This window comes from Camellia sinensis, chromosome 7, assembly GCF_055761805.1.
Source record: "Camellia sinensis isolate YWXY chromosome 7, ASM5576180v1, whole genome shotgun sequence".
Classification (NCBI taxonomy): Eukaryota; Viridiplantae; Streptophyta; class Magnoliopsida; order Ericales; family Theaceae; genus Camellia; species Camellia sinensis.
Window position 1 is genome coordinate 128,737,490 of NC_138967.1, and position 16,843 is coordinate 128,754,332.

The window sequence follows — 16,843 nt, forward strand, 5'->3', positions numbered from 1 at the left end:
CCCTGCTCCCTGGCGGTTCGAACTTCCATCGACGAATAGTCTGAATGAATCACCGATGTAGATGCTGCAGGGTCTGAGCTTTTCTTTCTCTTGCTTTTTTGTCTTTGGCTGGGATTCTTTTTGCTTGTTGGGACAATGCTCATCTTGGCTCGACGGAGCCCGATGTGCGATGGTTTCAGGTGTGAGTTCTGCGACGAAGTCGGCCAAAACTTGGCCTTTTATTGCTGTTCTCGGCCTAAACTCCAGGTCAAACTGGCCCAGGGTTACTGCCCATTTTGCTATCCTTCCTGTTAAGTCTCCTTGTTGCAACAAGGACTTCAGTGGGTGCTCTGTTAGGACCACAATCTTGTGTGCCTGAAAGTAATGGCTCAATTTCTTTGAAGTCATTACTAAGGCTAGCATTAATTTTTCCAGTGGTAGGTATCTTGTTTCTGTGTCGGCCAAAGTTTTACTTACATAATAAACAGCCTTTTGTTCTCCTTTTTCCTCTCGGATTAGCACTGTACTGACTGCGTGTTCTGAGACTGCTAGTTCTGAGACTGCTAAGTACAAAAATAGTTCCTCTCCTGGTACTGGGTTGGAAAGAACCGGAGTTGTGGTCAAGTACTTTTTTAGGTCGGTTAAGGCGGCTTCACATTCTTCTATCCATAGGAAGTCCGTGGCTTTTTTCACCAGGTTGAAGAAGGGTCTGCACTTATCTGAGCTTCTGCTGATGAATCTGTTTAGGGCTGCGGCCCTTTCAGTAAGCACTTGAACTTGCTTTGCCGATGTCGGGCTCTGTAAGTCCAGGATGGCCTTGATTTGGTCTGGGCTGGCCTCAATGCCCTTTCTTGTTACCAGATATCCTAAAAATTTACCTGATCCAACTCCAAAGGCGCACTTTGAGGCGTTGAGTCGGAGCCGATATCTTTTGAGTATGTCAAAGACCTCTTTTAGGTCGGCAAGATGACCCTTTGATTCCTTGGTCTTCACGACCATGTCGTTGATGTAGACTTCCACTGTTTTGCCAATCAGGTGCTTAAACATCTTTGTTACTAACCTTTGATAGGTTTCTTCTGCGTTTTTCAACCCAAAAGGCATTACCTTGTAACAGTACAGGCCTTTAGGGGTGATGAACGCGGTCTTCTCCTCGTCTGGAGGGTACATGGCAATCTGGTGGTACCCTCTGTATGCATCCAAAAAACTCATCCTTTCATGTCCTGAAGTGGCGTCTACCAGTTGGTCGTTTTTGGGCAGAAGAAAGCTGTCTTTGGGGCAAGCTTTGTTGAGGTTGGTAAAGTCTACACAAACCCTCAATTTGCCATTCTTCTTTTTTACTACTACTGTGTTGGATAGCCATGTTGGGTACTGAACTTCTCGGATGGCCCTGGCCTCCAGGAGTCTGTCTACCTCTTCTTCTACTGCTTCGACGTGCATCAACGTCGGTCTTCTGGCTTGTTGAATCACTGGTTTTGCCGATCTGTCGACATTCAGTTTGTGGCAAGTGACCTCGGGGTCAATGCCTGGCATTTCATAAGGTGTCCAGGTGAACACCTCTATGTTGCCCTTAAAAAATCTTCCAGTTCTTTCTCTTCTTCTCTAACTAAGCCTGAGCCGAGAAGAAAGAAACGCTCTTCGTCGTCCTCTTGGACGAAAACGTTTTTTAGCGCCTCTTCGCTCTTTTCGGCTGGTTCCTTCCCGACGTCTTCTAGGACCTCCATGTCCTCATCTTCAACTTCTGCTTTCCTTGGCTCCCGTATACTACAGGTGGATTTCATTACTGTCATGGAGCAATTTTTTGCTTGCAGTTGATCCCCTCTGACTTCTTCAATCCCATGCTCTGTTGGGAATCGCAGTAGTTGATGCAACGTTGAGGGAACTACCCCCATTGCATGCAACCACGGCCTTCCCAAGATGATGTTGTATGGTGAGGGCGTGTCAATTACCAGAAATTCCATCTGGATCTTCTTAGTGCCGGCTTGTACCCCCAAGCTTGTTGCGCCCAGTGGCCATGTCGGCGTTCCATTAAAGCCGACCATCGGGCCGCTGGATTGTTCTAAGTCATCAGGGTGAAGGCCCAGCTCCTTGTAACATCTGACATACATGATGTCACAGGAGCTGCCTTGATCTATTAGGATGCGTTTCACTTGGCACTCCCCAACCTGGAGGGATACTACCAAGGCATCATTATGCGGATGTTGGACCAATTCCAGGTCGGCTTCAGTAAAGGCTATCATCGGCCCTTGGCATTCTTCTGGCCGATGTCTCTTCTCCCCGACTTGGTAGATATGCTGTAAATGTCTTACCCTCTGGGTCTCTCCTTTGACTTCGTTTTCGTTGACGCTTGAGTGGATCACATTAACTACCCTCGGTCCTCCTGCTTGTGGTAGTTGTGCTGGGGGAGGCGGTGCTGCTGGTGCTTGAGGCAACCTTGCCTGTTCTTCCCTTGTCCTGGCCTCATCGACCAGGTCCCTCAGAAGGCCTTGTCTTACCAGGTCCTCCAAGTGTGCTTTCAAGGCTCTGCAACCTTGAGTTGGGTGCCCTTCTTCATTGTGGTAGGCACAACGTCTACCAACGTTCCTTCCCATGAATTCCCCTGGTGCTCTTGCCGGAGCCCTGAAATAAGGTTGATTTCGAATCTAGTCTAAGACTTTATGGATTGGGATCTGGAATACCGTTGTTACCGCCTGTTTATTTCTCAACTCTGTTTCTTGTTTGGTCGGCCCATTATTGCCTCGGCTTCGCTTCGGCGAGCCGTTTCCCTTTTCTTGCTTTATCTCTTTATTTCCCGATGTATCTTCTTCGGCTCTGGCATACTTCTCGATTCTTGCCATGAGTTCTTCCATGCTTTTTGGAAATGTTTTTGCCAAAGACTTCCGTAGCGGGCAGTCATCTTTCAGGCCGTTTTTGAAAGACACGACCGTTACCTTTTGGTTGCATTCGGGTATTCGGTTGAACACCTCGTAGTACCTCTTCGCATAGGCCCTAAGGCCTTCTTCCTTGGTGATTCTTAGAGCCATCAAAGCATCAACCCTCAGGGGTTGCAGCTTGTTGGTCATGAACCTGGCCACAAACATCTCGGCCAGGCCTTCCCATGTCTTTATGTTTCCCTTTGGTAATTTATGGAACCAATCAGATGCAATTTCCCCAAAGGATGAGGGAAATACTTTGCAGAGCAATGGCTCGTTCCCACTATATAACGCCATTGAATTCAGGTATAGTCCAACATGAAAGTTTGGGTCTGACTTACCATCATAAATTTGAAACCTCGGCATACTGAATCTCTTTGGTGGTTCGAATTTGTCCAATTCCACCGAGAAGGCTGTCTTCGGTTTTACTGGGGAGTTTACCTCGGCTTCAACATTCTGCTGCCTCCTTTTTAGGTAGTCCCTCAGGTCTTCTTTACTCCTCCCTGGAGCTCGGCTGTCTACGGATTTTAGTCTTTTTGGTACGCTGCTTTCGGCCTCATGGTGGGCCCATTTGGATCTTTCTCCATGGGGTGTGTCAAAGCAGAGTGCTTGCCTTTGAACATGCCGATGTTCTTTGGGCTCTGGATTCTTCATGTGGTGCGTCCTTCGGGACTCCTCTTGCCTCGGCTCTTCTCGTCCGACTTCCCTGGAAGGCCGGTGAGAATGCCTTCCACTCCTGGTATGCTGAGGGACGTCGGGGATTGTTTTTCTTCCGCCTTTCTGGGCGTTGGTTGCTGGCATCGGCGTATCTTGCAGCGGGTATGGTGGCTGCTAGGGGTGTGCGCGGTGCGGGTCGGTGCGGTTTGAGAGAAAAATAGAAACCGTATGGTGGGTGGCGGATTGATAAAAGTGTCACTAGAATTTGTCATTTTCCTTATCAAAAACCGGCGGTTCGGTTGGCAAATAATGGCGAATTTGCCTTGGCGGTTCGGGCGGATTGGCGGTTTATAAAAAATATAATTCAAATTACAAAACTTAAATGAAAGAGTAAAAAAAAGATGAGAGATACCGTGATGTTAAGCATCTTGTGAAGTTTTCTTCTGATGCAACAAGTGTAGCAACAACATGATAGTATCAACGACTATGCCATCAGTTCATTACAAGTATCTGTGGAAGCTACAATGATCAAATGCAATACATAAAATTCCCCTTGAGTAGTAATGTAATACTATATTCTAAGGTATAGAACAACAAGCAAACTTAAGTAAAAAAGATTTTTTAGAATCTTATAAAACATGATTTAATAGCGGTGCGGGTCGGTGCGGTTTGGAAGAAAAATAGAAACCGGCGGATTGATAAAAGTGTCATTAGAATTTGCCATTTTTCTTACCAAAAACCGGCGGTTCAATTGGCAAATAATAACGAATTTGCCTTGGCGGTGCGGTTCGGTGCGGTTTTGGCGGTTTCGGCGGTATTATGCACACCCCTAGTGGCTGCATAACATTATTTTGCATCATGAAGTTGATGACTGACTGAAGGTCTGCCAACTTGTTTGCCAATTCTTTTACTTCCTCATCCCTCCGTAGGCATCTGTCCCTCCATACCTGGAGGTTATCTTCATTGTAGTACTTTCCTTGGTCTGTCCTTTTTGACGTGTCGCCTTCCTGGATGACGTCTTTCTCTCTGTGACCCTGGTCACGGGCTTCTGTATTGTGGTTGTCTCCTTCAATGTCAAGGTCAATTGGTCCGCCACTCTTAGTGGGAGCGTCATCCCCAATATTTTCCTACTGTCCGTTACTGGCCATCTATTCTTCCTTCGTTCCCACAGACGGCACCAAATTGTGTGGGTGAAAATCTGACCACACTGCCTACTTAGTGATCAACTGGAGAGCACAGGCAGAATAGATGGGTTCAGCAACCTGAAACAGAAAGAAAAGGCTCCGGCGGTGGTTCTTCCACCCGGGGGCACTCTGACGATCAAGTCAGTATATCTCTCAAAGATAATCAAGTGCAAAACTTAATACTCAAAACATAAATTGCATACCTTAGACCCACGGGGGTGCCTCTCTTTTATAATATACTAAATCCAAGTCCCACTAGAAGTATGACTTCTATGAACTCCAATTTAGTGCTTACTTTGGAATCTTTAAGAGATAAAGATAAATTCCCTAAGAGCTTTATCCTTATCTTGGTTAAGTCCCCTCTTTGTCTTAGGACTCTTGTCCCTTATCTGCTTATCTCGGATTCCGATATCTTCGGGGATAACCTCGGCAACTCCGAGATCATCTCGGCTTAACTACCACGACACGTGGCACCTCGGCTGACACGTCGGCGTCACCATGCCACGTGTTGGTATTCAGAAAATATATCCCCACACGTACATATTTATAAAATAACGCTATTGCTCCAATCTATTTGACCACATTTGTTAACAATTTTACAAATGTGTTTTTCTGATCGTCAAATTAATTTTGTACCGGTTCGTTTTATTTCATTTATGTATATATATATATATTTTGATTGTAGGAAGCTTTAAACTAGAGAAACCCAAAAACAAAGGCAAACACATCCCAAAAGAAAGCTCACAGCAGCAAGCAGAGGAAAAGCCTAAGCTAAGAGGATTTAAGAAGTAAAGCAAGCTCTGTTGGGGGTTGGCAACCCAATCAAGACGAAAGCGACCATGGAGAGAGCCTTGGGCCATCCTAATGAGCAGCCTTGTTGGCGGTTCTCGACCTCCAACTAAAAGAGAAGCTCCCTTGAGGTGCCATCCGCTCAATATCAGTAAATATTGCACCACACTCCCAAGATGGAACATTTTCAGAGACATAGGTGAATAACAACCTGGTTATTCCCTTCAATCTCCACTTGGGGTCATGATTTTGCATAATAAAATTTCACAGTTGCCAATATGCAAAAAGATTTGATGATGATCTAAAAGATTTTATTTTTTGATCCGTACATAAATAAATCTTAAAAAAAATTGGTTTGTTTTTACCCTCAACGTTTGATAACATTAATTATTATTTTTTTTATCTTTAACAAACAAAAATAGAATGTCAAAAATAACATGATTTACATTTTTCATATACACAGAAACAATCTTATAATCTACTTTCCATTGTCCTCACCAACAAATCTGCAAACAAAGATACTGTGCTCGCGCTCGCGTGGCCAAGGCGCATGCAATAGCCGCCCTCACATCGGCCATTTTAATGTCTTCATCTCCTGGCATCATTATATCTCCAATTGTTGTCATTGTTGGGTGGTCAAGAAGGCCTGGTGCTTCGGGTCCTTATCATTTTGTATATTTTGCATTACTTCATCAATGAGAATATTTTGTCTTATGAAATTATGTAAGACCATTGATGTTGCAATTAAGGGAACTTATACTCTCCGAAAATTGTATTTCATCATGTTTCTCAAGATGCCCCACCTTGATTTCTACGTACCATCGCAAAGTCTTAAATGACATTTGTTACAAATAATTATTTATTATAAAAATTATATATGCATTTGTTACAACAAAAATATCAATTGCAAGAACTTAACAATTTTTTTTAGATGAAAAATAACATAAAATTAACAAATTAATTTAAAGATGTAAAAAAAATATCAACCTATATTTTCATATATATATATATACCCATACATCTCATAAAAATAAAAAAATTCTTACTACAACAATTTATCTATATATTGCAACTAAAACAAATTTGAAAAATTAGAGATGAGAAGTTTAGAGACCTAACAATCTTATCAACACACAATGTTCACCAAAATCTCTAACTACAAATAAAACACCTAAACAATAACCCATGACAAGTAATGAGACTACGGATTTTTACGTAGCTGTGAACTAACCAAAGAAATGGTCCCCCCCTTTTGAATTCTTATCAAAACACAAGTTACGAGACAAGCCGATCTCTCTTTAGTGTATAGGAACATTGTTGAGGGTTTTATTGCGAAGTAAATAGACTTTATTGTACACTCAATGAGAAATATGTTTAGATTGTCCTACGATTTAAGGTTTGCCGGTTTCAAATTCAACAGCTAATTTTGAATTATTACGTATACAAAACGTGAAAACTAAAGATGCAGTAACAAACATGACCCTACGAGGTGCCCACTTCAAGCAAAAAGCAATGCCTATGTGGCTATCGTAGATTGCCACCGATGCATTGACGATAGAGTAGTGTATAGTTATGCAAATAATTATTCCCATGTTCAAACAAAACTCTTTTCATTATCCACCATGTATAGTTATGCCATTTTTAAAATTATATGTAGAAGCTAGTAGTGTTTTTGGGTGATGAAACATGTATAGATACAAATAGTTCGAGAAAGAAGTACCTTCATAAACTTACCCAAATTAAATCTGTTTGAATTTTTAAATATTCAATTAATTGGTTGTTAACTTAGGGTTGTTGGTAGCAAAAAATAACGTGAAGACTCAAATTTAGCCTGCCAACAAGCTCTAACTTTAAAGGACTCATCATCATGCATAAACTAGAAGTCTACAATACAACTACAAATAGATTCAATATGTAGCGAACTCTCAACTAAAAAAAATCATTTTTTGTGACTGTTGGATGCTGCCACAAATAACAAAATGCAGTCACAAAAATCTTTTGCGACGATCATGTAACGGCAAATAGGGGATGCAAATGTGGGGTGGAAAATACTTTTATGACCGCAAAACAGTGGACACAAATTATTTGTGATAACCTAACTTACTCATGAATGTTTTACCGTCGCCAAAAAAAAAAAAAAAAAAAAACTACAATGTTTTAGTGACCATCTTGTTATCATAGTACAAAAAAAAAATAAAAAAAAAAAAAATAATAATAATAAAAATAAGTGCCTACAATGTTTTATCAACCTATGTTCACATACATAATATACAATAAATGTAAAGAGTTGTTTGTAAAAATTCTAACATTCATGCATTATTTTTCATCTCTTCCCTTAATAAAATTCTTTTTCTTCGGAAAAAAAAAAATTTGCATACAAAATATAAACTTCTATACATGCAAAACAAATATCTATCAACCATCCTTAAATATATTTATACAAAGTACTAACAAATTCAAGTCCTCAAAAAAAATAAAAAATAAAAAAACAATCTCAGTTTAGCTTCCAATATTACTTGCGCAATCATATCAACTATTCTCTCAGCAACAGCTGCAAAAATAAATTATATTGTCATTAAGGTTTGTTGAGTCGAAATACAGCCAAAGGCCATTGTTATCTAACTCAAAACCTAATAACCATTCAAATTTTGAAGTCGTAAAAAACAATGAGAGAGTATCCGTGGGAACAATTGTTAAGGGTCATATTTAAATAAGACTACAGTATGGAAAGACTAGAAACATTACTTTCTTTTGAACCATGGAATTCCACATTGAATTCACTAATTCCATCATTTATTGGCTCCACAGCATAGTCACTCATCATCCTAAAACACAATAACAGAGCATATCAGTCATAACATTAAAAAAACGTCAGGATCCACAAATTTGATTTCATTTGAGATTACAATAGAAAAAACAAGAAAAAAGACCTTGTTTGGTTTGATTTTGGAAGATAAATTTTCAAGAATATTTTTTAAGAAAGAATTTAGAATTTTTTTTGATTTGTTTGATTGTATATTTTGAAAATAATTTGAGTATGGAAGTTTAGGATAATTTGATATTTTGTAATAATTGAGTAGATGTGTCTAAGAAAAAAAGTGATTGAGAAGGAGAGAAAAAAGAGAAAAAGTAATTGATTGATGTGTAAAAGATAAAAAATGATTTTGAAATTTTTTTTCGAAAATCACTAAACCAAAAAAAATTTTGAAAAATTTAAAATTTGTTTCTCAAAACCAAACCAAACAAGGTCGAAGTATCCAAATTTCCAAAAGGCAAACTGAAAAGCCAAAGTGTAGATGAAGCCAATACACTACTAGCTATAACTATAGAATTTTGGATTATATGTAACAGATATGTACATAGGATTTTTGTTTTGTGTATGAAGCAAAAGACTTTTGTTACATTTATTTATAACTATGGCATAAATTATGTTAGCAAAGCAGAAAAGTAAAAAGCAACAAGCCCAAAACAAAAGCAGCATATTACTCCATATCTCTCCATTGGTTTGGCACGATGAATATAAGTGCACTTATTTAGATAAATATATTTATTTGAGTCACATCACCTCTATATTTTTCTACACATTTTTTCATAAAAAGTCAAAAAATATATTTATTTAGATAATCCAAAATAACAAAATATTTATGCATTTACCACCCTGCCAAATTCAGAACAAAAGAAAACAGATGTAAACACATGAAAGTTCAATTTCCAATGGGTAGGTCCATTAAAAACAAAAACAAAAAAAAAAACAATTTTTTTTTCTAACAGAAAGTGAACTACTAGAATGTGCGGCAAGATCAAAATATGGTATGCAGCAACTTGGGAGAAGTAAACAACATACATATCACAAATTGATATGTAGAAACTTTAGAAAATAAATCAACATAAATATTACAAATTAGTATGCAGTAACTTTAGGGAAGAAATCAACATAATATCACAAATCAGTATGCAGTAACTTCAGAGAAGAAATACATAAATATTACTAATCTTATAAGTCGTAAAATGCTTGTCACCAAAAGGGCCCAACTATTGCAGGATATAGCTCTGAAATTCACTTCTACAAAAGCCTTCATCATCCCCAACTTCGTTTCCTAGTGCCTAGATTAAGACCATTATCCATTTATATAAATATGGTCCTTACTATAACTCATAACTAATATAACCAATTGTCATACAAGTCCAAAAATGAATATGCACTAAAAATATATCATTTTTCTTATAAAATATTTTTTGTGAACTGATTCATATCTGTCTAAGTGAAAACAATTATTAGTGTTTCCACTGAAAATTCTTAGCATATAAATTCTGCAAGAGTTTCGCTCCTAACAGAAGAATTAATCATCAGTACCAACTCAAATTCTAGAACTACTTTCAAAATAAAAGAATTCAAGTTTTGGGAATGTATTCTATCATTCAATTAACAAACATATGTTAATCCTTTAGAGCCCACTGTTTGTGATAATTCTCCTTCCAGTCTAATTCCACTAGAACTAGGAAACCTTAGGAATTTGCAGTATATAGACTTTGGGAATACTCTCTTGAATGGAAGCATACCTGGCATATACAACTGCACTACTTTGTTAGAACTCAGCCTCATCCTTAACAATCTCACTGGTACAATCCAGTCAAACATCGGTGATTTAGTTAATCTTTCACCATTCTACCACCATCGACCAAATTCCCACCCACCCTCTCTCTCTCTCTCTCTCTCATTGTAAAAGAAACTAAACTACTTGAGCTCAACTCATGTTCAGCTCGTTAATTTTTCAAGTCAAGCTTGAACAAGATGCTACTTGGCTCAATAAGATTAAATGCATAATAATAATAATAACACCAAACTATTTGAGCTCAGCTCATTATGGTTCAATTAAAGTTCAATTGCGATCTACTCAAAAGGAAAAAAAATCTAGGTTGAACACATTTTGAAGCACTTTTACAGTCATATCTTTTGCTCCTCAAACAGAGGAGCAAAAGAAATCATAAACCAAGAAAATAGTGCCTCAAATCAATAATGAATGTATCCTCACATCTTGCAACCAGAATCCAAAACAAATAAACAAATACAGGCTCATGAGACGAACAAACAGATAGATAGATAAAGATGTTTTTATATTCTCATGTATGGAGAGAGAGAGAGAGAGAGAGAGAGAGAGAGAGAGAGAGAGAGAGAGAAACAATTCAAGTGGTAAAATGAAGCAAACACTAAACTATTAACCTTTTCAAGTTAAGGCTACTACAACTTTTTGTATCCACAGTTAAATAGAAGACCATAATTAGTATAATACCTGTACATAGGAAGTCTCCGTTAGTAAACTTGTCTAGCCAAAAAAAAAAAAAGTGTTGCAATGGGTGCATAAGGAAAAAAATCCCCAGAAATGGTTCCTGCCAAATAAGTGGCGAAGGGTCATTTCTCCACAGAATATTACACATTTGACCACCAAGTTGGTCATCTAAATTTAAAAAATAAAAAATAAAAATCCAAACTGATAAACATCAAACAGAGTTCTACAAAATATGTCAAAGATAAACAACAAATAATCTTGTCCTACCATACTTGTTGCTTGCGTTTAAGGCATGTAACATTGACTTCTGCAATCCTAAAAAATTTACAAATAAAAGTTTAATCATCAAATGTTAGTTTCAAGAAGCAAGTATTGTATTATTGATCAACATAATACTTCAAAAATATGTGTGGGTGTGGGTGTGTGCGTGAGAGAGAGAGAGAGAGAGTATACATACACATGTCAAAAATTAAAATGCATTAAAAATTAAAAAACGTGTTATTTCTATTTCCGATGAGAAAGACCTTAAGCGAGCTATTTTCCGCAGAGGATAAAATCATGCACTTCTTAATTCAAGAAATGAACTTCCACGAAATATCTCATTCATATCCCTTACAAAACAATATTAACTAAAATCTCCAAAGAAAAATGAAACGAAAAATGCCAATTCAAAAACAATCAAAGAGCAATATCTCTAACTAAGCAACATTATACACCACTAAAAACAGACTATACAGTACAATTGCACATATATGTTTCATCAAACTGCATTAAAATGTACCTCTCTGTTTGTTCCTCAACAATAACCTTGTCCCCAAAATGTTTGAATTGCAACAATATTATACAAATCACCATAAACAACATAGTGAGCAACAAACATGTCATTCGAATGCATTGTTACTAAATCGATCTCCACAGAGCATTTTTCTATCATTTTAACTTGTTTTCACTCCAATTCAATTTGCAATGGTGAATATAACAAATTCTTCTCAATAACAATCCAATACCTCAAATTCACCAAATGTCTGTAGTCTATCCAAAATCTGCCCCATTGGAGCTGAAAAATCCTATAGCAAATCAGCCTATTAGAATCGATTCGACAAGATGTTCTATACAACAGTTGATTCTTGCATGTTTGGTTTTTAGATTATATATCTATATTTGTATATATATGCAATGTGAGTAACAAGAACAGAACCTCGGGGAGAGAGAGAGAGAGAGAGAGAGAGTTTAACCATGCTTGGCCAGGGCAAATATAAATAAAAGAAAATAGGAGAAATAAATGGGGGCAAATATAAATTGGGCAAATATAAAGCCCACTCATAAACTGGACCTTTTACCACCCCTGACTTGCTTCCCATAATGCTGTTGCAAATATATTTTTTGCCATGGCCAAACAGACAATTGCAAAAAAAAAAAAAAAAAAAGACGCAAAAAGTCAATTTTCTAGTAGTGCTCTTAAGGAAAAAACAATGCCAACTACTAAGGGATTCAATATGTAGCAGACTCTATGGAAAAAACAATACATTCTCTTCTGTGTAGTCCTCTCATGGTCCCATTTGCCATTCAGCACACCACTAATGACTTCCTCTAACGCTTTTCCTTTAACTACATCCTGCAATTTTATTCATTCAAAAAAACAGCATCCTGCAATTCCAAATAAGGAAAACTCATAAATAAGACAAATTCTAGTGAAAGTTTGTAGAAAAATACACCTAATGAAGTAGCCCTCGTTACAATATTGTCCCCAAAAGGACACTATCAAAAACAGTCTTCTATAACTTCCTAACCTTCTTTTGTTTTTCATGTTCTCAGCTCATTCCCATCATAAGCTCTGCCACAGAGCTCTTGATATCTGACAAAGTTGAATGTTTTCATGCTATGTTTTGATCAATGATCATTGATGAATTGTAATGCCAAAGTGTAACACTAATGCAATCATACATGTACCAAAATGAATGGTTATTTAATATGCCATGTGGGGCCAAAGAGTGCCACGTGCCAATTTATGTCAATAATTTGGACGGCAGTTGGGAATTGAGCCAAATTGGGAATGATCATATAGTTTAGAGACCAAATTGGAAAACATAAACTTTAAGGGCCAAGGTAAGAATTCAATTATACTTTACGAGGACAAAATATAATTGTATATATAGAGAGAGAAAGAGAGAGGAAGAGAGAGAAACCTGAGCAGAAGAAAGCACTTATGGTGAAAAGCGAACATATCATTGACTACTGTAAACTGCAGAAAACTTTCCCTTTTCCAATCTCACATGATAAACCCCACCTAGAAGCATGGAAAACTTACACAGTTCAATCCGTTAACTTTGGTTTGCTCTAAACATTGGCCTATGGAAACATCTCAAGTATAATAATGTGCAAATTTGTAACAATACATTAATGATATAGATAAGATGATTCAAAAAATCACTTTCATTCTAGTAGCTCATAAAGCATAATCATTATAGTAGATGTTTCAATTGTAGTAAAAGAGAAAGAACATGATAGGCAAAAAATATGAGCAAATAAACACCACTAAAGATCAAATAAGTTAAAGATTTTAAAAGTACAATCGGAAAGGTATAATACCTGATTCTGATATGAATAGAAGTCATTGCAACAAAATTGTAATGTCAAGACCTGCATGAATAATCCAGTTGAGACATTAGATATTTACAATTACTTAATTTTAATAAGAAAGATGAAGCATCAAACATTACCTTGTAAAAGTAGTTGTGTAACAAATCCTTTTTATCCTTTTCCAATGTCGCAAGGGCTGCTCCTACAGCATATTGCGCTGCATATTCTAGAAAGGGGTTTCTTGATTCACACAGATTTTGAAGCCAACACTGATAAGCATCACCTCAAGCCAATATACCATTTATTTTCCCCATTATTTGAATTTAGCTATTAAGACGAGAGAAACCACTAAAAATAATTCTTCTTCAGAAGACACAAATGTGGATTGCTTGGTAGCTGCTCTTCTTGCCGTGGCTAGTCCCACAGAAGACACAAATCCTCTTGAACTTGGATTGCTTCATTTCATTCTCTCTACATCACTCGTCCTAGTTGCAATATCAATAGAAATTCAAGCTATATGTAAAAAATCTTTGCAGAACATCAGGGAAAGTTTTCGTCATACTTTCAACCTAAAATGTGAATTTAGGACCTATTTATAAGTCCAAAAATTATGTTCTATATTTAATTGAAACAACCTTCAAGATTCTACCTTGGCTTTATTACCGCTTATTACACTTCACAAGGTCAAATGAATTATATATGGCCAACATATATATATATAGTCTATTCACAAGTTTTGTATGAACCAGCCAAAGACCATTCACAATCTAAAACTTCAATGATCTATAAAATGGTATATTAAATTTTATGAAATTTGTAGTTTCATTTGAAGATATCACTGCAACTAGATTTATTGTGGAAGCAAGAAGAATTTTATTATTATTATTGTCGTCGTCGACGATTTTTATATTAATATTTCATTTTTGTTTAACTACACCTAGGTAGGAATAAATTCTCTATTGCATGAAGGTAAAGTAAAAGCTATCATTCTATATGGATTGCATCCAGAGAGTAAGGTCACTAATTAAGAATGAGGCAAAGGAAAATGAAAACACACAAGTATATCAAAATTTTCCTTTTCTTTTCTTGTTTTCCCCAATTTATAAGCAACCAAACAGTGCGTAAAAGGAATCCGTGCACCAGATTCGATTCCTCAAGAGATACTGAAATTAATAGTACCTGTGAGAGATTCAAAGCAGATAAAGAAAAGAAAAATTGCAGTAGAAGGATTCAAAGAAGATTCAATTACTCCTTCAACTGCATTCAGTTTCATACAAAACTAGGGCCAAAATTTTTATTTTTCTTCCAGAATTGATAGGATGCTTTCAAACCAGAAAGAGCGAAAGCTGCCCCGGAGGCTCGAGGCGCGGCGGAGGATTCGTTGACGGACGGTGATACTTAACATTTTTTTTGGGTCTTTTTTAAGCAGTGAAAAAAGGGTCATGTGGGGGATGGCCTCAAAACAAGCAGGTGCAGTGCGGCCATGGAAAGCTAGGTTCTCTGTGGTATTATGGGCTTGTTTGGTTTGAGTTTGGGAAATGAGTTTTAGAAAAAAAATCTCAAAAATTTGTTTGGTTTGAGATGCTTCTAAAAAAATTTCTAAAATCACTTTCTCTCTCTTACACATCAATCAATCATTTTTTCTCTCTCCTCTCTCCTTCTCAATCACTTTTTCTCTCACACACATCTACTCAATTCTTCCAAAATATCAAATCATCCCAAACTTCCAAAAAAAATTTGTCTCTCAAAATATACAACCAAACAAGCCAAAAAAATTTCTAAAACAACTCTCTCAAATTTTTTTCAAAAACAAGTCTCCCAAAAACAAACCAAACAATATTTTTGTGGGTGTGTTTGGGGGTATTTTTAGAATTCACTATTTATATATTTTCAAGAGAAATTTATGTATAAGTTCTAATAAGTGGATTTATTATTTAATATGTTTTTTGATAATTAGCGTATTTTTTAAAAAATATTTGAAAAAATATCACTAATTGTTAATTTTCAACATCAAATTGAAATTTTTTTACAAAAAAGTGTTACTAATTATAAGTTTTAGCGACAGTTTAAAAAAAATCACAAAAAAGTCACTAATTTAACTTTTAGTTATAATTTAAAAAATTCATTACAAACTAATTGTCTGTTTTTTGCAACATACATAAAAAATTGTAACAAAAAATTATTTTTAGTGACGATTTTAAGAGGACTACTTTCAACTGGACTTAAGTCTCGTTTGGAAATAGACTATTTTAGTAATTTTTTGATTTTTTGGCTAAAATATGAGATAAAAAATTAGTATGTTTGAGATGATTTCTTAATTTTTTACGAAAAGATGTACGAAGAGTAAAGAGAAAAAAGAATCTTTGATTTTTTATATATATATAATTTGTTGGTTTTTTGGTTTTTTTTTTTAATGGCTTTTTGACTTTTAAACTAAAAAGTGATATTCCCAAACAAGGCTTTACTGAGAATAAAATTTAACTATTAGAATTTATTAATAGTTTATCTTTTAACGACTATTTGGCTAAGATGGTAGCCGATTTATATGGATAGTTGACTTGTTTTTTTTGGATAGGCTAGATGTAAAACAAATTTAATATTGCCGGCTTCTCAGATCTACTTATTAATTAATATGTAATAAAAAAATAAGATTAAAATTTGATGTGATCGAACACCCAACATCTCGGGTCAAATACAAAGTGACTTATAGAATACTACTTTTACCACATGTTAATTAATAAGTAAAAGAATACATTACGCTGTCGTAATTATGTATCTATTATTAGGGGCGGAGGGAAAGAGGGGTTAGGAGGGGTCTTGGCCCTGCTATTTTGCTAGGATATGTGTGTGATTATATGATGTATGTGTTGCTTAATTGCATTTAGCCCTCTCAAACTTTTTATTTTTATTTTTACTTATATACTTTATTTTGTAGAATAGTTATGAGTTTTTGTAATGTTAATACAAATTATTATAATTATGTTACGAATGGATGTACCAAAAAAAAAAAAAAAGAGTTTTAGTTACAAATTATTAAGGTTATTGAAAAATTTAGAAATCTTCTAGATATTGATTTGTGATTATGTATCAATTTTAAGCAGTAAATAACAATCACAATCAAACAATCAAGACAAATCGACACAACGATTTTATGTGAAAAAATCACAATTGGAGCGCCTTCAATTGTGATAAAAAACCACGAGCAAAAGTCACAAAACAATCTATTAAGAAGACATAAAAGAATTACACAAGTGTACTCTTAATTACCTAGCGAATCCACGCCCGAATCGAATCGTCCCCTATGTGCCTCTTCCAGCCCCCTCTTCACCTCAGAATTGTCTTGCCCAACGTTGAATCCACAACGCCGATGTCAAATCACGACGATGAGCCATTCCGGAATCCAACAAAGCTTCAGGCCCGAATTCCACGGAATCCACCGAAGAACAACACTCTCTTT

At 36.2% G+C, this 16,843-nt stretch overlaps 1 protein-coding gene across 15 annotated transcripts; it reads right to left on the minus strand.

Annotated features, from left to right (window-relative positions):
• Positions 1-7,887: 7,887 nt before the first annotated feature.
• On the minus strand, positions 7,888-14,890 carry LOC114263232 (uncharacterized). 15 transcript variants are annotated; one of them, XM_082879369.1, is made up of 9 exons: positions 13,396-14,884; positions 12,993-13,093; positions 12,597-12,661; positions 12,333-12,453; positions 11,814-11,873; positions 11,079-11,121; positions 10,740-10,906; positions 8,264-8,343; positions 7,888-8,069 (listed from the first exon to the last, which is right to left on the minus strand). In XM_082879369.1, coding segments are annotated over exons 4-9 (447 nt in total). In that variant the 5' UTR covers positions 12,335-12,453; positions 12,597-12,661; positions 12,993-13,093; positions 13,396-14,884; the 3' UTR covers positions 7,888-7,974. The 15 variants fall into 15 exon arrangements, 8 of the variants coding, with proteins under 8 accessions (XP_082735495.1, XP_082735493.1, XP_082735492.1 ...); XM_082879367.1 differs by lacking the exons at positions 12,333-12,453; positions 12,597-12,661 and having other exon boundaries at positions 13,396-13,899; positions 13,956-14,890; XM_082879366.1 differs by lacking the exons at positions 12,333-12,453; positions 12,597-12,661 and having other exon boundaries at positions 13,396-13,446; positions 13,527-14,883.
• Between the last annotated feature and the right edge of the window lie 1,953 nt (positions 14,891-16,843).

What these genes read in the sequence shown, in the direction of transcription:
- LOC114263232 (XM_082879367.1), bottom strand. Translation starts at nt 13,030, where the DNA reads ATGTTCGCTTTTCACCATAAGTGCTTTCTTCTGCTCAG. An exon ending in GCCTTAAACGCAAGCAACAA is followed by an intron (nt 10,907 to 11,078) that starts GTATGGTAGGAC and finishes CTTATTTGGCAG; the next exon opens with GAACCATTTCTGGGGATTTT. An exon ending in AGTAGCCTTAACTTGAAAAG is followed by an intron (nt 8,344 to 10,739) that starts GTTAATAGTTTA and finishes ATTGTGTTTTAG; the next exon opens with GATGATGAGTGACTATGCTG.